General features: G+C 54.8%; 1 protein-coding gene across 6 annotated transcripts; it reads left to right on the forward strand.

The window, feature by feature from the left end:
- Positions 1-131: 131 nt before the first annotated feature.
- On the forward strand, positions 132-27,517 carry DLG4 (discs large MAGUK scaffold protein 4). Of its 6 annotated transcripts, none has more exons than XM_082679838.1 (20): positions 132-222; positions 7,691-7,855; positions 11,028-11,081; positions 11,219-11,278; positions 11,482-11,606; positions 11,705-11,874; positions 11,976-12,112; positions 12,261-12,405; positions 15,713-16,008; positions 16,120-16,222; positions 16,354-16,468; positions 17,818-17,994; positions 18,279-18,315; positions 18,409-18,436; positions 18,548-18,595; positions 18,677-18,778; positions 19,093-19,265; positions 20,157-20,266; positions 21,014-21,105; positions 27,424-27,517. In XM_082679838.1, the coding sequence occupies exons 1-20, from the start codon at positions 193-195 to the stop codon at positions 27,453-27,455; spliced, it is 2,199 nt and encodes a 732-aa protein (XP_082535964.1). In that variant the 5' UTR covers positions 132-192; the 3' UTR covers positions 27,456-27,517. The 6 variants fall into 6 exon arrangements, with proteins under 6 accessions (XP_082535964.1, XP_082535962.1, XP_082535963.1 ...); XM_082679836.1 differs by lacking the exon at positions 27,424-27,517 and adding an exon at positions 21,280-22,179; XM_082679837.1 differs by lacking the exon at positions 27,424-27,517 and adding an exon at positions 21,280-22,179 and having other exon boundaries at positions 11,228-11,278.
- Positions 27,518-27,543: the final 26 nt, after the last annotated feature.

Raw genomic sequence — 27,543 nt, forward strand, 5'->3', positions numbered from 1 at the left:
CCCCTCCCTCCCACGCTCCCCTACCCTTCCCTTCTCCAACCCCCTCTTTCCCCTCTCACCCCTCCCCCCATCCTGGCCCCCCCTGCAAAAGTGGGGTGCGGAGGGGGGAGGGGTGAGAACCCACGGAGGGGAGGAACGAAACTCCGATGAAGTCAGAGCCCCTTACCCGCCGCCGCGGCCAGGCCCCCCAACATGGACTGTCTCTGTATAGTGACAACCAAGGTAAGCATGAGGGGGGACCTATAAACTGGGGGGAGGGTATGAGTTCGTGGGGAGGGGTTAGTCAGGCCTAATCCGCGGCTGGGGGCCCTGGGGTGAGAGCATCAGAAGATGTATCTGCGGGGGTCATAATTTAGTTTGGGGGTTCACATCTGAGAAAATGCTGGGTTTGGCCACAGGTGCCCCCTGGAGTGAGCCCTTTGAGGGAAATGGAAAATTGGGGGTATTCTGTGACTTGGGGGATCTGGTGGATTTTGAGGTTCACCAATGATGTTTGAGGGAGACTTATTTAAGGAGAAGCCTGGCTCACATGGGAGTCCTGCTTGCTGTATGTTAGGAGGTGGACTGCATGGCGGGGGGGACCTCTTCCCTCTTGGAGGACAAGCTGGCTTCCAGGTGCCTTGCCCAATTTCACAGGGCTCCTGGCTTGAGGGTAGAAGGTTACTGGTTGTGAGTACCTGACTGGTCTGGGGGTGTCAGCTGGCAGGGAAGGGGTGGGCCTTCAGGCTATAAAAGAAGCGTCTCATGGCTGATACATTTGGGGGCGCTCTCAATTTGAGGGAACTGTCAATTTAGGGTTCGATCATGTGGAATGGGGATACTTGGGAGTTGTCAGAGAGCTGGGGCCTGACATAGGATCACCTGAGGGAATGGACCAGGTGAGGTTAGGATTTGGGGTATTCCCTTGGGAGGTAGAAGGTTGCAGCAGCTGAGGTTGCCAGCTCCTGAGGAGGAGGATGAGAGGTTTGGGGAGAGGGGATTTGCGGAGGGGCACCAGGTGCGTGGTGCAAAATTTGGGGGTGGCCCAGGAAGGTGCCCAACATCCCCGTTTCCTCCCACACTGAATCTACCCCTGGTTGAGAAGGAGGGAGAAGAGCAGATGGAGGGGAATGTTCCTGTTACCCCTGACACTTGGGATCAAGGTGGGGGAAGACACCTGGATCTAAGGTTACTGGGGTGAGAAGGTGTAGGAGAAAGGCCGGGCTGGCAGCAGTGAAGATCTGTACAAGGGTGTCCCTGTGGTTGGAGCCTGGCAAGTGCAGGAGATCTTGGATGGGGAGCACTAGCAAGCTTCTGGTGGGATGCAGAATACCTAGGTCTTGGCTGTAAGACTCTGGGACTGGAAAGCTGGATGCCTGGTGTGTGGAGGGAGGCTTGGGCGGGTGGCAGGCAGCTGGGGGTTGGGGGGTGGGACAGGAAGTGGGGGCCGGGAGGCGGGGTCTGGGTGAGTCACAGGCTGGGGAGGGGGTTATATTTAGTGGGAACTGCAGATTCTCAGGGGAGGGAGCTGAGGACACACATGTTCTTTGCCACAAACTCATATATGTATATACACATGCATCTACACATGCGTCATGCATGTGTGAGCATGGATGGAGGAGACTGGGGGCTGGGGACCTTTAAGTCCAAGCCCCCACCGCCTCTCCAGGGCTACTTGCTTATCCCCCATTTTGTGGGCTTTGGGCTTTCTCCCATACTGCCTCTTCCTCCCATCCCTGTAGTTTCAGTGGATTTTTGTGCCTCAGTTTCTCTGGCCTGCTCTCCTTTAATGTCTGTCTGATTCTCAGTTCCTCCTGTCTCCTGCCCTTAGCCTGCCTCTTAGCCTTAGGCTCCCTGGCTATGGTCCCTTATGTGCAGGTGTACACAGAAAGCCAGTTGGAATGTGTGGGCTCTGCTTCCAACATGTGAACACACATACACGAGCAAGGGTGAGGGGTTTGTCTGCAGTGGCAGCTATTCTGGGAGGATGGGTTTATTCATTTCCCTTCAAGAATCCTGCTTCTTCGATGGAGCCCAGGGTTGAGCATCCCCGAAGGAAGGAGTCTTGCGCAGAGAGGATCATGCATTTTGTGGTTTTACAGAGGTGTGGAGACCCAGGCTTGCCACGTTCCTTGGCCGGAAAACTTGTCAGTCTCGGGATGGCGGGGACTCGAAGTCCCATAAGGCCTTGAGGCGCAAGATCTGTCGGTGTTGGCGAGTTGCTGCCCGTGGGGCTGTTGGGAGTTGTGGTTCATCTCTATCCAGGGCAGCGGAGGGTTAGCTTAGGAGGAGCCAGCAGGGGGCACATGGCACTTGTCCCCCCCCAAAATGCTGGGTAGGGTAGACGGTGCTCACGCTTTGCGGTCGTTGAGCTTCCCGGCTCCGTCTGAGTCCTCCATCTTTCATTGCCTATATTTAGACTTCTGCCGCAGTAATTTAAGGATCATTTATTGAATACCTACAATGTGCCAGGTCCTGTGCTTTGTGCTAACTGTGCCTTTATAGCTGTCACTTAGTCTTACTCTGTGCCTAGCTCTCTGCGTGTATCTCTTGTCTCTGAGCATCTCTTTCTCCCACTCCGCCCCCGTCCCTCCCCCTTCTCCCCGCGCTGCTGCCGCCGTTGCCATGGTAACCGGCGACGACTGAAGTTGCGTGGCGGACTTGAGGGCCGGGCGAGGGGGGCGGGGGGCGGAGCAGAACAAGTGGGGGAGGGGGGAAAGTGGGGAAAGACCAGGGGTATTTGGCCAGAGTCCCGGAGGCGAAGCGGTTAAACCCTCCGGGTGGTCCTTATTGGGCAAAGCTAAGATGCCGGGGGCGGGGCAGTGTGGCCAACGGCCTCATTCATTGGCCGACTGGGGCGTGGCGGAGGGGCAGTGTGGGCGAGGCCGGGGGAGCGAATGGGCGGGAAGTGGACGGAGGCGCGGTCTCCTGGAGGCAGGTGGGCGGGGTCTGGCTTACTCTACCAAGGGTGGCGGGCAACGAAAGGGGCGGGGCCTTAGGCTGGGTAACCGGCCCGAAATGAGGGCGGGGCTGACCCGGCAGGGGCGTGACGTGGTCCCATGTGCCGAAAGGAGACAGGGTTTGAGGGGCTTGTTGTCTAAGAAACTGCGGGGCGCGGGGGTCTTTGGAAAGGAGAATCCGGGGGTTGGGCGATCTGACGTCTCAGTTTTCCTAAGATGGAGGCCTGTTCGGATTCCATCAGAGCAAAACCTCCTACCTCAGCTCTATGTTCCAGGGAGACGGTTGCTAGGCGACAGCAAAGTCCTGGATTGCTGCGTTGCCAGGCAACGGGGAAACGGAAAATGGAGGGAAAAAGGAAATGGGGGATGGGGGAGGGTCTTAATGGGCCACAGCGCCCACTGGTGGAGAACTAGGGCCTGTGCATTTTCTTTTCTAGAAGGAATTTCGAGTTCAGCCCTTTCCGCACTGGCTCCCGGATCCAAGCGTTCTATCCAGATATGAAACTAGGACCTTGGGGGTCATCTCGGGGGCGCATCTAACAGATTCCAACCAACGGGGAGAGAGGGGGCATGGGTCAGGTTCTAGGGAAGTCCGTCCTCTCTACCATATGTAGGCATTTTAGAAAAGCCAAGAGAAGCAGATTTTAGGGGACTGCTCACTGGGCTTTAAGGGTTGGAAAGGTGGGCGTTCAATGGGAGAATATTTGGAAGAGATGCTTTCAGGTTCAGTTTGGGACAAAATGCAAGACATCTGAGGCAGTCATTTTGGGGTGTTATGGGAGATTTGTGGGTCACTGCAAGTTGCAGGCCAGATCTTATTTTGGTAAAAATTTTTTGAGACTTGGGTGTGGGGGAGATAGATATATTTGGGAGTAATCTTCCAACAAAGTTAAAATTCAGAATCATGGTGGGGGGAATGTTGAGATGTAGGGGAGGGCAGCCAGAAAAGGGAGTAATGTATGCACTTAAGGGGGAAAGAAAAGGAATAGGGAAACATCTCTTAATTTAAAGGTTTGGTAATAAATTGAAGAGGTTTCGATTGAATTTAGAAGGTCAGCTTTAAATTACATTACGTATTCCCTGAAATGGGATTTGGTGGTATTGGGGAACGGTATATTAGAAACTCATGAGTATCTCATTAGGTTCAAGGATTTGGACAGGGGACCCCAAACAAATTTGAGGACTGCTTATTTGGGTGTTTACATTAGAGCAAGGGTAATAGTTGCACTAATTTCAAGGTCTCTGTCAGTGGATTGGGGGAATAGATATAATTTTAATAGGGATGATTTCAAGGGTAGATTAATTTGAGGGCACAACAGGATCTGTGGTCCTTCAACTCTTGGAAAGCGTTGTCTGGCTATCATGTGGGGCTTTCCCGCTGGTTAGAATAGGAGGTGTCTTGGCATCTGTGGGGATGTTGTCTACATTAACAATCTTTGGGGAGGTTGGGGGGAGGGGATTGTGGGAGGCAGTTTAGATCCCTTGGGGGTCCTTCTGAAATGAGGGAGAAGAGCTGCTTCCTTCCCTGCACCCTGAGAGTCCAGTGAGGTTTTGTAATAGTTAGGACCTGGTGATTTTAGGGGTGGGAGATTAGATAGAATAAGGGGTCCCAGAGAACCAGAGCGATAAATTGGTAAATTTTAGGAGTGAGTCTATTTGTAAAGGAATAGGAATATACTGTGGAAGGTGAAGTGCACAGAGAAACAGCTGGAACCAGGGAAGTTGATGGCTAAGAGGGTCTCCCCTCACCCCTTCTCTCCCATCGTGACGCTCTCCCGCACTGCGCAGGCGCCGTTTCACCCCCCACCCCCCCAGGCTGCAGCCTCCAGTTGCCGCGGCAGCCGCAGCCCCCGCCCCTCTGCCCCTCCCCCTCCCCCAACCCTGGGACCCTTGCTCTCCCACCCACCCCTTCCCCTCAGTCCCCCTCCCCTTCTCCATGTCGGCTCGGAACAGATTCGCCTCCATGTGTCTCTGCGTGGTACGTGCCGCGGTACGGGCTCCGGCCCCGCTCCCCTCTTCCCGGACCCCCCAAATCTCAGGGTGCAAGCTTCAAGTGCTGTCGCTCTTCCTTCTGCTTGGTGGGGTCTCTGGGTTGCAGTGTCTCGCGGACAGGCACAGTGGGTCGCCCCTCCTATGATCATCCACTTTCACTCACACCCCTCTATTCTGGGGGTACAAGGCTGGGTTCCAGGTCATTCTTGTAACTGGGGCTCCGGTGAGGAGGGAGCCAAGGGGGAAAGAACAACAGCACCCCCCAGCCTTTTGATTTATCCTATGCCTTAATATATTGGGGGTTCAGACTTGATCCCAATAGCACTGGAGCTGTCGCCCCGCGGCAGCCCTGAGTCCCTGTAGGGTAAAAGAGGGGATCCTCCTTTCTTGCCTGTCCTGCTTTAGTTGTCCTGTCATCTGGGATGAGAGGTGCTGACCCCGACCCCCACCTACCAGTTTGCAGTTTCCGAATGACTCTCTCCCAGCCCCACCTCTCCAGAGGTTTTTCCTTACTACATTTACTTAGAAAATGTCCAGGGACTGAGCACAGGCCCTAACCTCCTCCAGCCACATTCTGGGAACTTTGGTACCCTTTCCTTGTTCCCCGTCTCCCTCACCTTGTCTCCCAATCAGGAGGAGCCTTTTCCTCAGTCCTAGACACCCCTGCTCCCCATGGGGATGAGGCAGGGAGAGGTGTCTGCAGTCTCACTGTGCTACAAATTTACTTTCATCTCCTATCTAGAATAAACAATGAAATGTCCCTTTGCAAACTTCTAGCACCCTGATAGTTCTTCATCGAGATTTGGGAATTTTCTGTGTGAGGTGGGGTAAATAAAGATGGAGGGGCATCGGGCTCAAACCCTTCCCCTGACTCCAAAACTTGAAGCTGCAACCCTTGGCCCTGCCTCATGTATCATGCAGGGAATTGGGGGCCTTGTGAAGCGGAGGCACAGCTGCCTCCTCCCTTTCTTCCTGGCCCCTCCAGTTCTGGGGCTCTGTCCTTCAGATCTCGCACTGTCCAGGCTGAAGACCACCTTTTCAGGGTGTGGAATGACAACCTCTTTCATTTCATCGAATTCTGTTATCCAGGAGGGCCCAGCTTTGAGGAGGGTTATTTAGCTTATACTTCCCCTAGCTTCCCTTCTCCACTTTTGGTGTTCATGATATGGAAACCTGGAGGGAGCTTGGTATTCTCTCTCCGAGACTGTCTCCAAGTCAAGTCTCTCTCCAAGGCCAGAAAACAGAGTGTACCTTGATGAGCCCCATGTTTTCCTTCTTTAAGCCTCTTCAGGTGTATCAAGGTGTGTCCTGGGTTTGAGAATCTCCATGTACCATCTTCTTCTTCCTATTCTCTTACTTCATCCTTAACCACGGCCAAAGTTGGATTACATCCTCAGCCTTGGTTCCTCATCCTCAGAATTTTCAGTCATACTGTAGCATCAGGCATTGACCTTGATAAGTTTCCTCCAGTTTGACCTTGTAACTGTTGGTCTCCAAATGTTGGGGTCCTCTCAGTTTCTCAGATACTTTTTTTGAGAGGGAAATCTTGTCTTCTCTTTTCACCCACGTGTACTGGGGAGTGTATTCTGTCTTCTCCAGTCTCTGAGGGAGCCCTGCATATGGCAGCCTCCCCCTCCGCCATGGAGCCTGGTTTTGGGGAGGATTTGCTTCTATGAGAGCAGAGGCAGATGTGGGAGGACCCAGGCAGGGGCACTGCCCTTCACTATCTCCAGCTGCCCTTTTCCTCTCTCTGGTCCCCAGTTAATCTCATTTACTGATGTCCCTATTAAGGTAGTATGGGAGGCCCTTGAGATGGCACGTGGTTAGTTAGGAAGGGAGTCAGGGGTCAGGTTGGGTCTCTCACTCCAAGAGGCCGGAGGGAGACCAGGAATTCATTCTGAGGCTCTACCCCCTCCCGCAGTCAGCAAACCTGGAAGCTGACACCCATTCCTGCCCCCCTTCTGAGCCCTACTGTCTCTGTTCCTCCCCCTTTCCCCCCCTTCTCCTTCTAGTATATCCGATTAGCTGCCTGGGCTGTAGGCGTTTGTAGAGGCGGGGTAGACTCCTGGGGCCCCTTTGCCGATGACCTGGGAACCGGCGAGGCCAGCTGGCCGGGTTTAGCTGTGTCCTGCCAGGGGGGCTGACGCCAAGTACCGGCTAGTTGAAGGGCTTGACTGTGGTCCCTGCCTGGGGCCTGCAAGGTGCTGGAGAGCCACTCACTCCAGGGGTAGAGGCTGCAGTGGGGCGACTGAGGCAAGGAGGGTGGGGTGGGGTACAGAGTGGGAGAAGCAACTGGAAGGAGGCAGTGGGATTGAGGTAAAGAGGAAATGGGGGGAAGCTGATGAGGAAAGCAAGGACGCTGGGGATGGATGTAGAGAACGGGGGTGCACGTGTCAGAGGGGCTGGAGCTCTGGGAGAGGGGTGAGGAAACGGAAGCCAGAGGAAGGAGTGTGCTGGGTAGAAGGCGGGGGTCCTAGGCTGGGAGTTGAAGGAGTTGGGGGATGGGGCAGGGCTTTGGGAAGAGAGGAGAGGTGCCGAGGCCCTGGCGGGAGAGGGGGATGTGGGGAGGTGGAGAGAGGGGAGCCAATGGGCTGGAGGACAGGGAGGGGGAGGAGCTGGCCAGGCCCCAGGGCCTTCCGCACTGCACTGGCGGGGGGGCGGGGGGGGGCGGGGGGGAGAAGAGGAGGCGCGCCGGGGCGGGCAGCCTGGAGCCCGAGGCGCTGGGCCGGCCCCTGTGACGCCTCCGTCCCCGTCCCCAGAAATACCGCTACCAAGATGAAGACACGCCCCCTCTGGAGCACAGCCCGGCCCACCTCCCCAACCAGGTAAACGCCCCCGAGCTGGTGCACGTGGCGGAGAGGAACTTGTCCCACCTCGAGGCCGTCCAAGGGGTCGTGGGCCACGCCCACTTCTCCCCCCTCAAGGTAGGAGACTCAGGCGGCCCCCTCCCCAGTGCGGCCCTCGGAGCCTCGGAGCTACAACATCCCCCAAGGCCCGGTAGGGCGTGAGCCGTAGGTGGGGGGAGGCCGGGGCTGGGGAGCTGGGCTTGGGCTCCTGGGGCCGGGGGAGGGAGGGGGCATTTGGGGCGTTGGAAACACCTGATTACCAAAGAGGAGAAAGAGAGGCCAGGCAATTGGGAGTGGGTGTAGGGCTTACAGCCAGGAGTGTGTGTGTGTGCGTGTGCGTGTGTGTGTCTGCGTGTCTGTGCGCACGTGTGTTGAGATGTGTGCATCCCCCAGGATGCTCTCGCGCCCCAGCCCTCTTCATTCCTTCACACCCTCCATCTCCATTTCCATTTTCTGCGGCCAGAGCGCTGCCCTCATTTGCTCTTGTCCCTTCGCTGCCTCCTCCCCCCCACTTCCGGCCTCTGGGCCTGGCTCTCCAGCCCTTTCCATCTGTCTGGCCTGAGACTAGTCGCCCGGGCCTTTCTGCCTCCATCCCCTGCCCCGGCCTTTGCACCCCTCCTGTGCGCCACCCCCCTCGCTGCCTTTCCCTCCCTGTTGGCTGGCGGGCTGGTTCTAGATGCTGTCTCTCTCTTCCTCCCACGCACTCTCTTTCTCCCTCTCCCTGATCCCCAGCTCAGGCCCTCTGCGGCCTGATCAGCCTTCTGCCTCGGCAGCCGGCTCCCAACTTCTTCCCCCTCAATCTCCTCTTCCGGGGGCACAGGCTGGGGAGGATGGAGTGTACCAGGCTAGCAGGGAGATTCATGGGAACACTGTGGGGTCAGGGGTGAGATTCTAGGATCTTGTGGGATGCCCTGGAAGGGGGGGTTGTTGACATTTCACCAAGAAGATGGTGAGGAGGTTTCTGAGCCTAGAGATGAGGAGGCAGAGAGGGGGCAGCAGTAGGTTCTGGGGTGAGAAGGATGTGGTAGGAGAGGAATTGGAGAGGGAGAAAAAGACTGTTCTCAGGCAGGTAGCAAAGTGGAGAGGCAACAGAAGGGTAAGAGGTCCTGGGCCAGGAGACAGACAAGGATGAGACTGTGAAATCAGGGCAGCAGGTCGAGCTGATTGAGAGGAAGGAAAGGAAGGCTCTGGAGATGAGGAGATGGTGCAGAGGATTCCTAGAGATGCTTTTTTTCCCCCAAGATGGGGCCATTAAGTCCCTGGGGAAGGAGAAGAGGAGAGAAGGTGGTAGTTAGTACAGAACTAGGGACATTTGGAATCTGAGCCCAGGAAGCAGAGGGAAGTGGAAGGAGAGAGTGCTGGAGGCCATGAGTGTGGGAGGGAGGTCCCATGACAAGGCCTGAGCTGGGGGACAGGAGAAACCTCAATTTTCAGAGGAGAGGGGGAATGGGTTGAGAATGAAGGATTGTGATTTGGTCATAGAATCTTGAGGGTTTGAGGATGAACTAAGGGAGGGTGGTGCTGATCTCTCTGGGGAATCAGAAATTAAGGTGGAGGATAAGAGCAGGAGACTGATAAGGGATGGGCCCGAATGGGAGGATGCGGACAGGGAAGTGGACAGGGAAGCGGATGGAGAATGGAAGATGCGAATTGAAGGGTGGGGCAGAGATGTAGATGGAGGTTATCGGGTGGGGTAGAGAGAGGGACACAGATGAAGGTAGTTGCGGATACAAGATGGGGCCTGGGAAAGGAAATTCTAGGATAAGGATGGGGATGGCGATTGAGGATAGGCTGTGGGATAGAGGATGGACGTGCGGATGAGAGTTGGGCAGTCAGTGGCTATTGGTTGGACAGTTAGCATCTGCTGAGATTTGAAGGGTCGGAGGATGGTGTTAATAGATTTATGGATATGAAATCAACTATAGAGCTTGAAACTGTGTAGTATGGACAAATAGCAGTAGGAGAGAGGAGGGACCCTTTGGAAGGAGAGAGCGAGGAGTCTGGGGAATCCGTGATGAGTGCCTCGCGCTTGGTAGGCTCCAAATAAATACTTGTTTAAGGAGGAGATAGGTTGGGGACCCCGGAAGGAGGCTTTTGGCCGCCTTCCCCCATTGCCATGGAAACGTGGCTTCGGTTGCCCAGGCAATTGGGGAAGCCCCTAGGACCGGCCTAAACCGGGCTCCGCCCTGGAATCTAGAGACCCTGCTGCGTCGAGGCGACTGACGTCAGGGACCTGGGCACACCCCACTTTAACCCTTTCCCGGATGAAGTGGTGGGCGGGCGGAGAATAGATGAGAGGATAGGACCCGGATGTCTTTCACCACTCCCCTTTCCTGATGTTCTTTGCACTGCATAGGGTGAGGGGCGTACGGGAGGGAGGAAAGGAAGTTATTCAGGGTGCGCTGCGCCCTCAATCCTCCTCAGCCTGGACTTATTTCTGCCGGGCTAACGCGGCGGTGGGGGGGAGGGGGCGGGGCCCAGGTCAGGAAAGGCGGGGCTAGAGGATCCCTTCTGCCTTTGGGAATCTGGTTGTCCTTAGGCCACGCCCCATCTCCCCCTCCTGTTGTCCTGGCGACGGGGCCTCCAGGAGGTGGGTCTCCCCAGGCCTTGGCTGGGCTTAGATACCGTTGCTAGGCAACAGGGTCCCTAGAGGAAGGAGTAGATTTAATGGTGGGTGGGCGAGAGGGAGGGTGGGGCCTGCATCTGGGGGAACCCCGGATTCCCGGGGCCCAGGGTTTAGGGCAAATGTGTGTGAAAATGAGGGGCAAATCTGAGGGAGGGTTATGAAGGTATCTGGGTGTATGTGGGCGGATAGGGAGAGGGATGGGGGCAGGAAGGGGGAGCAGGACCCAGTGGACATAAGTCCTGTGGTGTCTGTGTGTAGCGCATAAGGCATGTAACACTCTGTGGTGTTACATCCGGTGAGACGCTTTCCCCCCCCCAAGGCGCCCCTCCAGCCAACCCTTTACCATCTGCTGCTCCCCTATCTGGCTGTCTCTCCCTTCCTCCTTCTCAGACACCTCCTTCCACATGCAGGGGGCCTGGGCTGGGCAGAATTGGGTCCAGCATGTGTATGTGTGTGTGTGTGTATGTAACACGGACTGAGGCTGGGTCCTTCAGGGAGTCAAGGGTAGCAGAGCGGGCTGGGTTAAGACACTGAGAAGGTAGCCAGGCCGGTGGGACTCTTGGTTACCGGCTCCCTCTTGAGCCAAGGTTCAGGCAGCTTTTCGTCTCCTTTTTCCCCTCACAGGCCAATTCTCCCCCTGTGATTGTCAACACAGATACCCTAGAAGCCCCGGGATATGTGAGTTGTTTAGATTTTGTGGCCATTACAGAAGAGAGGAGGGAGACAGGGAGGGCCTGGGTCCCAGCAGCCAGGGTAGGGCCAGGTTCTCAGGTAGGAAGTCTGTCTCACTGCTCTTGTGTTTCTGGCCCGTGCTGGAGTTGCAGGTGAACGGGACAGAGGGGGAAATGGAATACGAGGAGATCACACTGGAAAGGGTGAGCAGGCTCCTCCCTCCAAGGTCCTCCCCCCTCGCTCCCTGTCTGTGCTTCTCTCTGTGCCCGTTTTTTCTCTGTGGCCAGCCTCTTAACCCTGTCCCTTCCTGCTCTGGTCACAACTCCCCGACCCACTCCCCTACCCCCTTGCCCTGTCTAGAGCGGGTGGTGAGGGGAGCTGACCCTCTTCCCCTCCTTCTGCCCAGGGTAACTCAGGTCTGGGCTTCAGCATCGCAGGTGGCACTGATAACCCACACATCGGTGACGACCCATCCATTTTCATCACCAAGATCATTCCTGGTGGGGCTGCTGCCCAGGATGGCCGTCTCAGGTGGGGAGAAGAGACAGGGGTTAGGATGCTGATTCCCTGGAAAGGGAGGGCCAGGGCAGCAGGAAGCTCCTGGCTCAGGCCCACTTTGCTGCCCTCAGGGTCAACGATAGCATCTTGTTTGTAAATGAAGTGGACGTGCGGGAGGTGACCCACTCAGCCGCGGTGGAGGCCCTCAAAGAGGCAGGCTCCATCGTCCGCCTCTACGTCATGCGCCGGAAGCCCCCGGCTGAGAAGCTCATGGAGATCAAGCTCATCAAGGGGCCTAAAGGTAGTAACCTGTTATGTCTCCACCCCCATCCCACTGTCCGCTGCCCCAAGGCCTGCTCCCCAGGTACCTGGGCACCCACCTCTGCCTTCCCCTCCATCTAGGTCTTGGCTTCAGCATTGCTGGAGGTGTAGGGAACCAGCACATCCCCGGAGATAATAGCATCTATGTAACCAAGATTATCGAAGGGGGTGCTGCCCACAAGGATGGGAGGTTGCAGATTGGAGACAAGATCCTGGCGGTGAGGACCCCCATCACTTTTCTAGCCCACACTTAGGTCTTGCCTACTGGTCCTGAGCAGGCCCAGGCTTCCTCATCGGCTCACCCTCAGTGCATCCGTCTTGAGGATGTTTCTGGTTCTGTCTGAGCTCTGCTTCCCTTGACCCTAGGTCAACAGTGTGGGGCTGGAGGACGTCATGCATGAGGATGCCGTGGCAGCCCTGAAGAACACATATGATGTTGTCTACCTAAAGGTGGCCAAGCCCAGCAATGCCTACCTGAGTGACAGCTATGCTCCCCCAGACATCACAACCTGTGAGAGCCCTCCAAACCCCAGAGCTGCCCGTGCCCCATCTCAGTCACCCCATGACATCCCTGGTGACCATTCCTCTTCAGATATTTCCCCTGAACTGGCCACAACCTCTGTCACTTCCTGTGGTTGGAGAATAGATGGAAAATCGGTCACCATCAAAGAACTAGAAAAGATTGTCAATGGTTCCTCCCGCAGAGGGCACAAGGCCCAGATGGTTTTATGGCTAATTTTATCAAATCCTCATGGAGTAGATAATTCTTATGCTCTTTTTGAATATAAGAAAAGATAAAATATCTCACATTTCATTTTATGAGGGCATTTGAAAATGGTCACAAAGATTATATAAAAAGAAGGAAAGTAGGGAGTTCCCTGGTGACCTAATGGTTAGGATTCTGGGCTTTCACTGCCGTGGCCTGGCTTCAATCCCTGGTGGCAGAACTAAGATCCTGCAAGCCGTGCGGTGTGGCAAAAAAAAAAAAAAAAGGAAGAAGAAGGAAAGTATAGGCCAATTTTGCTTCTGAACAGAGATGTAAAAGTATCTAATAACATAGTTGCACAACAAACACAGCAGTGTATTAAGGGAATAACATTGTCACAAAGTAGGGTTTGTTTCAGGGAATTAAAGGTGGTTCATATTATGAAACCTCTCAGTATGATTTATTGTATTAAAAAGTTAAGGGAGAAAAAGGGTAAGTTCATTTCAAACAGATGTGGAAAAGGCATTTGATGAAATCCATCATCCTATTTTTGGAGGGAAACTTAGTATACTAGGAACAGAATTTTCCTTAACGTGATTGAAGAATAGCTATCAAAAACTAACAATGAACACATTCTAATGATAAAATCCTAGCAGTGTGTACATTAAGTTAGGAACTAGGCAAGGATGCCTCTTCCTGCTACTGTTATTCCACATTGCTTTAGAGCGGAGTTTCTCAGTGTTGGGACTGTTGACATTCTTTGTTGTAGGGGGTTGTTCTGTGCCCTGTAGGATGTTTAACAGCAGCCCTGGCCTCTGTCTATCAGATGAAATGGTACCCCTCCCCACCAGTGAGAACAACCAAGAATGTCTTGAGACACTGCCAAATGTCCCCTGGGAGGCGAAATTCCCCTGCGTGAGAATCACTGCTTTAGAGCCTTCAGGCAGTGTAGCAAGAGAAAAAGAATGAATAGATGTTACTTACATTTGAAAGGGGAGAAACAAACTTATCCTTATTTGTAAATTATACTTTTGTCCATCTAGATTAAAATCTAAGTGAATTAACCAAAGAACTTAGAAATAATATGTAGGGTTAAGAAAGTGGCCATAAAATGTAATGGGTAAAAAGATCCCTTTTGCCATAGGAGAAAAGCTCTATAAAATTCGTAGAAAAATAAGCTTGACAAGAAGTGTGTAAGATTTACATGAAAAAAATGATGAAACTTTACTGAAGGACATAAAAGAAGACTGAAGAATTGGAGAGTCACATCGTGCTTCCTGACGCAAAAAACATAATATGCTAAATATCTCAATCTTCTCCAAGTTAATCTCTACATTTTATGCGTCCTCATCAGAATTTTAATGTCCCCCCTACCCCCAACTGGAAAAATACATTTGGGAGAATAGCTAAGAAATTTTTGGAAAAGAATAACGAGATGTGACTGCTCCGTCCAAATCTGAAATCATACTGTAAGACCATATTAAAATCACATGGTCTTGTTTCTAAACACCACAACCTACCAAAAGGAACCTTGGCTCCTTGGAGAAAGGGCCAGTTCCAAATCTTTTTTTTTTTTTTTTTTCAATTCCAAATCTTGAGCAAGAAATGTGCAAGATGAGCTTGTAACATCTTTCATACTAGAAAGCGAGGAAGATATGAAAGGGTCGTGTCAAAGACACAGAAGTTGAAACTGGCCATTCAACCAAAACTCATTAGATATGTTAAAATCTACAGGATTATAATGATACTTCAAAACAATTGCGTACCTTTAGAGGATGCTAGGGAACTCATCCATTCTGAAAACTGGCAAGTAAAGGGAAAGAGTCAAGCATTTATTCTCCCTTTCTGTACAAACTGCACCTTAGAGTAACCAAATGGTTGATATGGGAACGTTCTTTTTTTTTTTTTTGAATCTATTTATTTATTTATTTTGGGGCTGCATTGGGTCTTCGTTGCTGCGCGCGGGCTTTCTCTAGTTGCAACGAGCGGGGGCTACTATTTGCGGTGCGCGGGCTTCTCGGTGTGGTGGCTTCTCTTTGTTGCAGAGCACAGGCTCTAGGCACACGGGCTTCAGTAGTTGTGGCATGCAGGCTCCGTAGTTGTGGCTCGCGGGCTTTAGAGCGCAGGTTCAGTAGTTGTGGCGCACAGGCTTAGCTGCTCCGTGGCATGTGGGATGTTCTCGGACCAGGGCTCGAACCTGTGTCCCCTGCATTGGCAGGCAGATTCTTAACCACTGCGCCACCAGGGAAGCCCAGGAACGTTCTCTTTTACAGACGAATTCTCACTCATAAATGTTCCTCCCTCAAAAAAAAAAAACACAAACAAACATAGAATATCAGCGCTATTTTGCTGTCCCCAGTGAACTGTGAGGACCAGGCAACAATCATCAGTGGCTGCTAAAACTCTTAGGTGAAAGCCTGATGGGGGGCTTTACAATGTATGGATCAGGTTGACAATCCCTGAACCTACAGATTTGTCTTACCTAAGAAAAGGCAACCGGACAGTATTGCATCCTGTCATAATGCAGAAAGCACGCAGCACCACCTATGAAATATTCTTGCCAAAAAGTGAACTTGAGTCTCTTTTTGGATGACCAGTGTACAGGAAATACAGGGCAGAGGCGCAGGTTAACACCCCAGGGACAGGGATGCAAGCAGTGATTTACCTGTTAGAATTTCCCTAGCAGAATGTGGGAAATTCTGCTAGACAATGCCCTAGTTTTTTCAACAAATGAATGGCCAAGGGGTGGGGGGGAAGGGAGAGGAATTTCATAGATGAAGGGATTTGAGAGATGCTACAACCAAACGAAAAACCCCAAAGCCTGGTATTAATATTCTCCTTGGCTCCGTGATCCCTGCCATACCGAGGTCACGTACCCTTAAGATCCACTGTCCCCTAGGAGCACCAACCTCGACGTCACCTGTGAATTCCTGCCCCTGACATTGCTGTGACCTGACGCCCCCTTCACCACCCCAGCCTTGTTTCTCTGGCACAGTAACTTCCCCTTTCCCCGAGTCTGGCTCTGCTGATTCCCTAGGGAGGAGGTGGGGTGGTGGGCGCTGTCTTCTTCCATGTACTTCCATCTCATCCTTTCGCCCACGTCTTCCCCCAGCCTATTCCCAGCACCTGGACAACGAGATCAGTCATAGCAGCTACCTGGGCACTGACTACCCCACAGCCATGACCCCCACCTCCCCTCGGCGCTACTCCCCAGTGGCCAAGGACCTGCTCGGGGAGGAAGACATCCCCCGAGAACCGAGGCGGATCGTGATCCACCGGGGATCCACGGGCCTGGGCTTCAACATCGTGGGTGGCGAGGACGGTGAAGGCATCTTCATCTCCTTCATCCTGGCCGGGGGCCCTGCGGACCTCAGTGGGGAGCTGCGGAAGGGGGACCAGATCCTCTCGGTGAGGGAAGGCCAGCCCTTGCCCGGACCACCCCCTCCCCTGAGGGCAGAGCCCTGTGGGCTGGAGCCTGGCCTGCATCTCCAGTGACTCAGCCTCTCCTGCTCTCTCTAGGTCAATGGTGTTGACCTCCGCAACGCCAGCCACGAGCAGGCTGCCATTGCCCTGAAGAACGCGGGTCAGACAGTCACGATCATCGCTCAGTATAAACCGGAAGGTATCGGGCCTGCAGCGCGCCTTCTCGTGGGCTCAGCTCTCTGTCTCCTCGGCTCCTGGCTTCAGCAGGGGCCGAGGGAGGGTGGCGGTAGGATGGGGCCCGAGCTCAGGAACCTTCTTGTCCTTCCTCAGAGTACAGCCGGTTCGAGGCCAAGATCCACGACCTTCGGGAACAGCTCATGAACAGCAGCCTGGGCTCAGGGACTGCCTCCCTGCGAAGCAATCCCAAAAGGGGTTTCTACATCAGGTCGGACGCTTCCCGGGCTGGGCTCCAAGTCCTCCTGTGCCCCTCGTCCCCCAGCCAGCTTTCCCCCTCAACCCTGCTGCCCCCCCCCCCCCCCCCCCCCCGCCGGCCAACACTCAGCTGGCGACGCTCAGCTGGCATTCCCGCACAGGTTAGCATTGTGAAGTAGTCCCTGTGATCCCTACTGCCACTAGCCCTGGTCACCCTGGCACCTGCCCTGGTACCCCCAGCTGTCCCACAATCTGGTAACTCAAAGGGTAACACCTGGCAGAGCAGGGGGCCTCTCGGCTTTTGGAATATATTGCTGCAGCCTGCCCAGCCCCGTGGGACAACGCAGTCTAGGGGAGGTGGACCACCGCTCTCTCCAGTCTGTCCCCATCTCTCCGGTGGCGTTTTGCTACCTTCTTGGGGCTCCTTCTCCCATTGGCTCCTCTTTCTCGTTCTCCGCAGGCCTAGGCGCTGTGTCTGATGCTTTTTCCCTTCTCTCCCTTTGGGGGCCCGTCCACTCCCATGGCCTCACCTGCCACTCGCTCTGCAGATGTCGCTCAGAGCTGTCAGCTCTGGCCTGACCTCTTCCTCGAGGTCTAGACCTGCAGTTCTGGCCATCTGCTTTCTGGACACGTCCATGGGGATGTCCCACAGGCATTCACACGCAACATGTCCCAAACTGTGAGCTCACCTCTTTCTCCCGTGCGCTCGTGCTGTCTGTCCCACCCAGTCAGTGTTCTCTCTCCCTGAATGGCACCTCCATCCGCCCAGATGCCCGGCTCAGACCGGAGCCTCGTCTGGCCCTTTCCTCCCTGCAGGCTTCAGATGGCTCCCAGGGCTGGTCAGTTCTGACTCCCAGGTGATGCCGGGCAATCCTGGGGTCCCTTCCCATCTTTCTAGCCCCAGTGATCTGCTCAACATCTCTGCTATCTCTGCGGTCATTCCTTCCCTTGTCCTGACCTCAGGGGTTATGACTTACAGGAGTTTCATACTGCTGAGGGTAACCAGAGTTTGCAGAGAGTGATCTTTTTTTCTTTCCCTTACGAGTTCGGGTCCACGTTGCCCCTGTGACTGTGACGTGTGTGCATACTGCAACTGCTTTCTTGGGAGGGTGCCGTTCTAGATCTTACTCTAGAAATTGCACTGAATCCATAGCCTGTCTGATCCCTGACACAGTGTGGACTGAATGACAGTTCATAGTTATGGTGATCATGAGTTTCGGGGTTTCATGATCATGAGTTCTAGGGTTTCTCAGAATCCACGGCACCTGTGCTTGTCTCTAGACCCCGGGGCAGAACCTCCAGGTTGGGTCCTGGGGGACGGAGTCCTCACCAGGCTCTGACCAAAGGCCGCCTGCCCTCCAGGGCCCTGTTTGACTACGACAAGACCAAGGACTGTGGCTTCCTGAGCCAGGCTCTGAGCTTCCGCTTTGGGGATGTGCTGCATGTCATCGACGCCAGTGACGAGGAGTGGTGGCAGGCGCGGCGGGTCCACTCTGACAGCGAGACTGATGACATCGGCTTTATCCCCAGCAAACGGCGGTGAGCCTTTCTGCCCCAGGCACTGACGCTCCCAAGGTCCCCAGGCTGGGCAGCCAGTAGGGAGGACATGGGTCTGCCTACTGACTCCTTGGGAATCCGTCTGCTGGGCCTTCCCAGCAGCACCATGACTCACATGAGCACTTCTGGCAAACGCCTCATTTAGGAGCACGGGGCCCAGGGGCTGCTGAGAGATGGGGTTCTCAGCTGGCCCGGGGTGAGGCCATCGGGCTCCTCATGGGCATTTCCCTACACGCCCCCCCACCATCCCTCCATGTATCCCACAGGGTTGAGCGACGGGAGTGGTCAAGGTTAAAGGCCAAGGTAGGTAGAGGAGGCCGTGAGCTTGGGTGGAAGAGTGGGGGGCTCGTGGGCCTGGACTCTTGACCAATCGCATGGCCTGCTCTTTCTTCCTAGGATTGGGGCTCCAGCTCTGGATCACAGGGTACGTAGGGTCAGTTTGGGAAGACCTGAGGTGAGAGGGGCCCTGAGCCTCGCACAGGGCCCCAGGTCCCCTGCATCAGAGCCCCCTTGCCGACGCCCTGCCTCCCACTAGGTCGAGAAGACTCGGTCCTGAGCTACGAGACGGTGACACAGATGGAAGGTGAGGTCTGGCTGTGCGACCTGGCCCAGCCACCCCTGCTCCCTGCTCTGCTCCCCACCTGACCCCGCACTCTCTCCTCAGTGCACTACGCTCGCCCCATCATCATCCTCGGGCCCACCAAGGACCGTGCCAATGATGATCTCCTCTCCGAGTTCCCCGACAAGTTTGGATCCTGTGTTCCCCGTGAGTGCCGGGGCCTTGGAATGGGTAGGGGGGCCCAAGCGGTCACACAGGCAGAGCCGCTTCCGGGCATTGGGATGCAGCCGGACATACGGGTTCTCAGAGAAGGGTGCTTCTCAGCCACCCTCATGTTCCATGGTGACCTTTCCAGGCCGGGGACTTGGAGGACCCGGGGTTGCTGAGGAAGTCTCCCCAGCTGCCCCCTTCCCTGAAGGACTGGCTGGGCACTCTGCGGGGGGGGGGGGGTCGCTGTAGGCAGGGTTTAAGCTAGAGGGATGGTGGTTAGATCTTTGGGTGGTGGGGTGACTTCCTGGCAGATACGACACGGCCCAAGCGGGAGTATGAGATAGATGGCCGGGATTACCACTTCGTGTCATCCCGGGAGAAAATGGAGAAGGACATCCAGGCGCACAAGTTCATTGAGGCCGGCCAGTACAACAGCCACCTGTATGGAACCAGCGTCCAGTCCGTGCGCGAGGTGGCCGAGCAGGTAGGAGCCGCGGCGCCGTCCTCCTGCCCGCCCCCCGTGGCCTTCCTTTAGCTCTCTAACACGCTCTCTCTCTGTCTCTTCCCTGCTGGGTCTCCACTCCGCTTCTCCACCTCCTGCTCCTCTTGGGCAACTCTGCCCGCCTGCTCTCTGGTGCCCCGCTCTCCCTGCCTCCCTCCCTCCCTTGGTCCCTGACCCCAAACTCTGCTCTGCCATCTGTCCCCTCTCCTCCCCTGCCCTCCTCCTTGCCCCATTTCACCTCTCTTCCTGCGGCCTTGCCCTTGGTGGCTCGGCCTCCCCCCACTCGGTCCCTCCCTTCTGCCGGCTCCCCTTTGGCCCTCTCCCCTCTCCCCTCCCACTCCTCTGCCCCCACCTTCTCCCTGCTGCCCCCACCCTGCCCTCTCCCTCCATGGCTCCTTTCTCCATCTGCCTCTCCTCCCTCCCATCTGTCTCTCCTTGTTCCTTCCATCTGTCTGTCCTCTGTCCGTCCTCCCCTCCCTCCTCTCTCTATCCTACTTCCTCCCCTCCCTCCTCCCTCTATCCTACTTCCTTTCTCCTTTTTCTTTGCTTCTCGCGACCCCCCCCCCCCCGCCTTGCTCTGCCCCATCTTTTGGTTCCTCACACCTCCCTCCTTCCCCCCACTCCCTCCCTCCTGTGCTGACCCCTCCCTTGCCCTCCGTCTGCCCCTCGCCTTTTTCTCTCTGTCTTTCATTCTGTCTATCCATACCTTTCCTGCCTCAACTCTCTCTGTCCGCGTGTCTTTCGACATCCATGTCATTTCCCTTTCGGCCAATCCCCCGTTCCCTACCTTCCCATGAACTGTGTCCTCTCCTGGCACCTGTGTCCTTTCCCGCCACCTGCTGGTCCGCCTCCGCCCCCCCTGCCCGCCCCCAGGGGAAGCACTGCATCCTCGATGTCTCGGCCAATGCCGTGCGGCGGCTGCAGGCGGCCCACCTGCACCCTATCGCCATCTTCATCCGCCCCCGCTCCCTGGAGAATGTGCTGTGAGTATGGTCCCGGGGGGCTTCCCCTCTGCTCGCCCACACCTGTGGCTCTGGGCCTCAGAAGGCCTCTGTGTTGAACTGTTCCCTCAGAACCCTAGACAGCAGCTCCGGCAGCCCTTCAGGGAAATCTGCACCTAGAGCTGGAACCCAGAGGATACTGGGACTCCCAGGCCTCTTTCCTTTTCTCCTGCCCCGGGCTAGGCAGGACTACAACTCCCAGCAACCCTTGGGGGTACACACCTTCTAGGCCGAGCCAGGGCTTCGGGGCTGTCGGGAGTTAGAGTCTTAATCCCTTCACTGGGGCTGCCGGCTGGAAGGCTGAGGCTCTGGAGAGGTCCCTGGAGTGGCCACACCCGGCTGGGGTGGATCATGGGGAGGGGGCCCGTCTGTGGCCCCAGAGGTTATTGGGAATTGTTTTTTTGTTTGTTTGTTTGTTTTTTGCGGTACGCGGGCCTCTCACTGTTGTGGCCTCTCCCGTTGCGGCCGCGCAGGCTCAGTGGCCGTGGCTCACGGGCCTAGCTGCTCCGCGTCATTTGGGATCTTCCCGGACCGGGGCAGGAACCCGTGTCGCCTGCATCGGCAGGCGGACTCTCAACCACTGCGCCACCAGGGAAGCCCAGGAATTGTATTTTTTGCTTCGTGCTCCAGATGAGAAAATACTGGTTGCGACCTCACAGCTCTGGATGGAGGAGATAAAAGGTGGGGCAGGACCCACCCTCAGGTCTGTGTGTCTCTCACTGTCCACAGAGAGATTAATAAGCGGATCACAGAGGAGCAAGCCCGCAAAGCCTTCGACAGAGCCACCAAGCTGGAGCAGGAATTCACAGAGTGCTTCTCAGGTGAGGTGCACACAAGGCACCTTTGGTTCAGATTCAAAGAGGGGGCCCCCACTGGGTGGGTGGTTTAGAGAGAGGTGTCCCCTTTGGGTGGGTGCAGCCCCGCGGCATGTGGATAGGAGAATTAGAAAAAGGTGCCCCTCTGGGCCTGACTCCCTGCTCCCCCCCTACCCCCAGCCATCGTGGAGGGAGACAGCTTTGAGGAGATCTACCACAAGGTGAAGCGCGTCATCGAGGACCTCTCAGGCCCCTACATCTGGGTCCCAGCCCGAGAGAGACTCTGATTCCTGCCCTGGCTTGGCCTGGACTCACCCCGCCTCCATCGCCCAGGCCCTTGGTCTGGACTGAATTGCCCACGCCCTTCGCACCTCCAGCCTCCCTCCCACCCCTTCTTATTTATTTCCTTTCTAACTGGATCCAGCCCATTGGAGGGGGGACACTCCTCTGCATGTATCCCCGCACCCCAGAACTGGACTCCTGAACCCCAGGAACCTGGGGTCTGGGGGGGAGCCCTGGGCTCCTGATCCCGAGCCCTAGCTCCTTAGGACCCCTCGCCCCTGCCCGCCCCCAACGCACACACAGACCCACCAGGGGCCACCTGCCTTCCCCCATCTTCTCCTACACACATTGCGGAAGTCAGGGCCCCCCTCAAGGAGCACCCCGCTGCAGGGATGCAGGGCTACAGGCCACCGCGCTCTCCCGAGGCAGGGTCTGGGGTCATCCCTGCCCCCATCATAACTCCCCCTGTCCCTTGATTTCTCATTTATTTTTTTCCATTTTTTTTCTTCTCAAAGGTGGTTTTTGGGGGGATAAGTAGGGGGACTCCACTGTGAGCCCCCTGCTTTCTACATGCCCCCCACCTTTTTTCTTTGCCGGTTTGCATGAGTGGAAGGTCTAACTGTGGCTTTTTTTTTTTTTTTTCTGGGATTTTTTTTTGGGGGAATGGGGAGGGATGGGTCTAGGGAGCGGGAATGTGGGGGGGGCAGGGTTGGGGGTAGGGTGTCTGGGAACCAGGGGAAGACTGGAAATGCTGCCGCCTTCTGCAATTTATTTATTTTTTCTTTTGAGAGAGTGAAAGGAAGAGACAGATACTTGAAACCTGGTGTGTGGCCTGGTTATTTGGGCCCCGGGTGAGGGGGGAGACCGGGTGGGAGCATAGGGATGGGTCTGGTAAGGTCAGATCCTTCTTCCCCCCCTCTGCACTCCCCACCCCACAGGATAGAGTGGCCTGAAACGGGCCTTGTTGGAACCTGCAAATCAAGGCTTCAGGGTCTATAATGAAGAATGGGCCTGGGGGTGGGGTGGGGCGGGGCTGGAGCTTGGTCCAAGGTCACTGACAGACCCAGAAAGAGGACTTGCAAATGTAGCCCAGCCCTGACCACTCCCCTGGGCTGTCTCAGTCCTGTCGGGCAGCACAATGGTCTCTAAAGAAAATAGTGAGGACACTTCATTCATGTTTGGAGCCGTGGACAGAGCTGGGCTCTGGCAGTGACCTTCAGAGAGGTTTGCTGATAAGAAATGCTGTGTGAATATTCATTGGATTTCTTTATGTCTGCCCCATCTCTATAGGAAATATTTGAAGCAGTTTTGCAAATAATAAGGGTAGGAAAATAGAATGTGATACCAAAGGTAAAAATAGGAGAAACAGATGTATTAGCTATGAGGGTAAATATGATTTCTGAGCTTCCTGGTAGACAGGGCAAAAAGGGAAATGGTCCATTACATACATACATACATACATATACATGTATGTTGTGTATGTTATGAAGGAGAAAAACTTCTGGCTCTTTTAGGGAGTCAGGTTTTCCTGGGCCCTAAATCCTAACTGAAGTTTCTCAGATGCTGCTCTGTAGATACTCGTTCTCAGCTTCCCGTCTGCCACTGTTCATATGCTTGACAGGCTCCCCTCACACCAGCCTCAACTGCAGCATAGATGAGCCATTGCTGACACCAGCTGGGGGATCCCACCTACCTCTTTCTATCTCGCATTCAGGGACCCCAGGGAGGAAGGCTGAGGTGGGGTGGTTAAGTCCTGAACTGTGCAAAAGGGCAATTTTGTAGCCACTCCTGCCAGATTTGAGAGTTGGATGGAAAAGACCAACCCCCAGGGGCAGTGTTGGGGGGCAGCGTTGGGGGGTGCTGCCCTGGCCTGACCAGATCCAAGGCTAGAGGTGGAGATCCCCAGAGGTGTGGCCCTTAAAGCAGGGGTCCTCTCTGGATCACCCTGCTGGTTTTTGAGCAGCACTCAATCCAGCAGAGGCCAGTCCTGGGGGTGGGACTGGGGGGGGGCGGTGGTGTCTGCCTTTCAGGAAACGTCGCAGGTGATTCTGATGTCTTGCTGGATGGAGAAGCACCGCCTTTTCCAATAACCCTTCTTTTAGCTTGATTCTGCGTAGGAGCAAATGGTTTGAGGCTGTGCTCACATTCTCTGCCATTGGCTGAAGGGAGAAAGCTGTGAGCTGAGGAAGCTGTGTGCAGGTAACCCGTCTGCATCTAGGGGGTTAAGGAGAGTTCACTGAGAAGGGGTGAAATCCCCTAGTTGTGCATGCGTTATGTTTTAGGTTACAACACTAATACACATACCTTACAAAACTGCAAATAAATATAGAAATACGCGTGGTTAAAGAAAAGTTCTTTCCCCATCTCATTCCACATACTCCTCAGAGGGAAGCATGTTAGCAGTTTGGGATGTATTCTTCCAAATCTATAAAGAGCTCTTTCCTGTCCCTTTAGGGAGACCACATGTGCTTGAGTGGTAGGCGCGCTGGGTTCCCACACAGACTGGAGTTCAAAGCCTGATCCTCTTTTTTTATTTTTTTTTCCCGCTTTTATTTATTTTTAAATTTATTATTTTTAAAAAGCCTGGCTCCTCTTCACCCCCTCTGTTTTTTTCAACAAATACTAATTTGGATCTTCCTTGGTGCCAGTGTTTGAAATGCTGGGAACACAGTGTCCCTGCCCTCGGGGAACTTGGGGGGCCTACCCAGTGGGGACAGAGAGTAGCAAGTAAAGGAATGCAGGGAGTTTAAGATAATGATGGTGCTATTGAGGAAAGAAAGTGACCACTGGGTGTGTGTCCTTGCTAGTCTAGACAGGGTGGTCAGGGCGGCTTCTTCTTGGAGCGACATTTGAGTTGAGACCTGAACTGTGATGAAGCATGGGGTGGGGGAGTGTGTCAGGTAGAGAGAGGATGCAAGGTAGGAAGAAGTTTGTAATGTTGGTGGACAGAAAGAGGTCACAGTGGAGCAGGGTCAGGGGAGGGAGAGAAGTAGGATATGGGTCAGAGGAGTCAGCAAGGCCTGAGGCCTTCAGGCGGATTTTATAAATACCAGGAAAAGTCCTGCGGGAGGGCTGTAAGAGGGCAGCGGCTGGCTGCCGTGGGTCCTGGTGAAGGAGGTATGGTCGGGGGCAGTAGAGAGCCAGGGAGGAGGTGGTCGTAGGTCAAGATGAGAGGCGTGGTGTCACTGCAACTGGCCAAAGGGCTTAACGCCTCTGACCCTGTTTCCCTGGCTGTTAAATGGGAATAGTAACTACTTTGTTGGATTCTTGTGAGGAATAAAGGGAAAAAACACGTAAAGCCATTGTTACACTGCCTGGCACATGTTAGAATCTGGTAATGGTTATTGCTCTTGGCCTCTTGATCTGTTCTCTGTTACTGGGTAAACTTGAAAGTTAAATAAAACTTGGAAACCTTTGGAGTTTTACAATTTTCTAAAATTTTCACCCTCTAAAAGTAGGAAAGAGGAGAGAGGGTCCTGGGTCACAGGATCCTGGCTGTCCCAGCACAAAAGACAGTGGGGTTGGGGAGGACAGAGCCAGGATGGGGCGTGCCTATAGGAGATGGGGCGTGCCTATGGGAGACGGGGCGCTGCGGCCCCTCCACACAGGCGAGTTCTCGCCCAGCACCAGGGAGGGGATGTTGAAGCCCCTGGGTGGGTTTATCAGTTCACATCTGAAACTTGTGTGCAGTGGCTCCCCCGCTTCCTGCTCAGAGCTCCCTCTTTCTCTGCTGCTGCTTCTGGCGCTGAGCCCTCCAGCCCTAGTGCAGCCCCCTAACCTCCCCTGTCTCATCTCCACCCAAGCCCAAGTCAGCCTCGGCTAGATTTGGGGAACCACTGGTCACCCTCTTTGGAAAGTCAGCACAGAGCCTTCTCTGTGCCCCTCTGCCCATTTGTTGTCACCTCTTCTGCTGGGTCTGCTGGGCACACAACTCTGCAGCCCACAGGGTGCTGAGAGGCACGAGGTGGAATCCCAACCCTCTGGGTCTGGGGCCCACTCCAAACACGAGGTCAAAAGCGCTCTGAGAGAGAAGTGTGAGCAGGTGTGGGCTCAGGACACAGGTCTCCTCCATAGAAGGGGAGGGGGCTGTCTTAACTCAGACAACACCCCAGGGCCCCAGTTCTGCCCCCGGGGAAGTTCCTCACCACCCTCTGGGATTTGGGGAGAGACCTCCTCTGCTATCCTGACCCAGCCTTCCCCCTTTCCCCTCATGCAGAGGCCCTGGAGGTAACTCAGCTCTTGGCTGTGCTGCTAGTGATAATAATAAGAATAAAAATAGGTAGCATGCACAGAGCACTTGGTACGTGCCAGGTACTGTTCTAAGGGCTTTCCACTCATTACCTTATTTAACCTTGACGTAACTCTGAGATGGGCATTAAACCCACTTCCTAGATAAGGTGAACTCAGATCTGGCTGATAGCAGCCTTTAGGTTCTTTCTGCTTCTCTAGTTTTCCACCCCCTTAACATCCTTCTTGGGGACCTCTGGCCGTCGGCATCCTTCCTTCTCAGCGTCCCTCTCCCCACCAGCCCCTTCTCCGTCCCCCAGCTGCCCAGGCCCCGCCTCCACCTGCCAGAAAAGCACTTCCCTCTTCCTGACTCACTCCGATAGGAGGCCCAGACCCCTTTCTCCTTGACCGTCTTTAATCTGGCACTTGGAGTCCCCAGAGCTGGCCCTGAAGGTCACCCCCACTTCCTGGGGTTCTTTCTTCTGCTTCCCCCACAGTGGGGGACTCCGTCCTGGTCTGCTTTCTTTCCACTGTGGCCTCATCACAGGGCAGCACCCAAGACCCTGCCTTCAGTGTAACCAGCAGTCTCTGTGGTCTCCAGGAGCCTTGTGGACCCTGGTCAGGTGCACTGCTGCCCTTGCCCCCATCCCCCCCTTCGCTCTGTGTTCAGCAGCCCCCAGGTCAGCTCCATTCTTCTGCAACGTTCTGCCCCTGTGACCTTCCCTCTCTGGCCTCAAGCCTCACACATTCTTACTGAGACCAACTCAGCAGCCTCCTGACAGAGCCCCCTGCCTCTCAGGGACCCACCTTTGACCCAGCACCCACCCCGAGGCCAGGCCATTGTTCAGCTTACAGCTCTGACCTCACCACTGCCCTGCCTGCAACTCTTCACGGGCCCCTGTAGTCAGTCTTTAACTTGGCTGTTCAGGTGCCAACATCAGTACAGTGTTTTTGGTTGTGTGTCCCCAGTGCACATTCACTCATCTAATAATTCTATACATCTTGTGGCAGCCAGCCTTCAAGATGGACCCTGATTATTCTCACCCCCTGGAATTCACACTCTCGTGTGGTTCCTTTCCACACTGGGGAGCCACTAGGATGCTGTGGAGATGATGGAGTGTTACTTCTGAGGCTAGGTCATGAAAGAAATTGCAGCCTCCACCTCGTGCTCTCCGATCATTAGCTCTGGGGGAAGCCAGCTGCCATGTTGCAAGGACACTCAAGCAGCCCTGTGGAGGGGCCCGTGTGGTGAGGAGCTGAGACCTCCTGCCAACAGCCAGCACTAACTTGCCAGTCTTGTGAGTGAGTCATCTTGGAAGCTGATCCTCCAGTCTCAGTCAGGTCTTCAAATGACTGTAGCATGGCTATACATCCTGACTGCACTCTCATGAGAGACTCTGGGCCAGAACTAACCCGCTAAGCTGCACCCAGATTCCTGACCCTCAGAAACTGAGTGAGATGATAACTATTCTTCGGTTTAAATTGCTCAGTTTTGGAGAGATCATTAGCAATAGATCACTAACACACACTGACCACTGTACAAGTCTATTATGCACATGATAAAACACATCCCCAAGTAGAAATCTAAAGAAAAGGGATAAAAATATATATAAAGTGTTTGGTTTTGTTTTTTGGTTTTGTTTCTTTTTTGCCACGCCACACAGCTTGAGGGACTTTAGCTCCCCACCAGGGATTGAACCCGGGCCCTCAGCAGTGAAAGCCCAGAGTCCTAACCACTGGACCTCCAGGGGATTCCCTAAATAAAGTTCTAATGTTTTCTTGCCACACCCTCTTTTTTTTTTTTTTTCCCCACAGTGCTTGGGTTTTATTTAACATCACTTCCGTGACCAAGAGCCAGCCTGGAATCCACAGTCAGGATGGAGCCGCATGGGCCACAGCGCACCAGGACCCGCGTCCTCCCAGCCTGCCCTGCAC

This window comes from Grampus griseus, assembly GCF_964374135.1.
Source record: "Grampus griseus genome assembly, chromosome: 20".
In the NCBI taxonomy this organism is placed as follows: domain Eukaryota; kingdom Metazoa; phylum Chordata; class Mammalia; order Artiodactyla; family Delphinidae; genus Grampus; species Grampus griseus.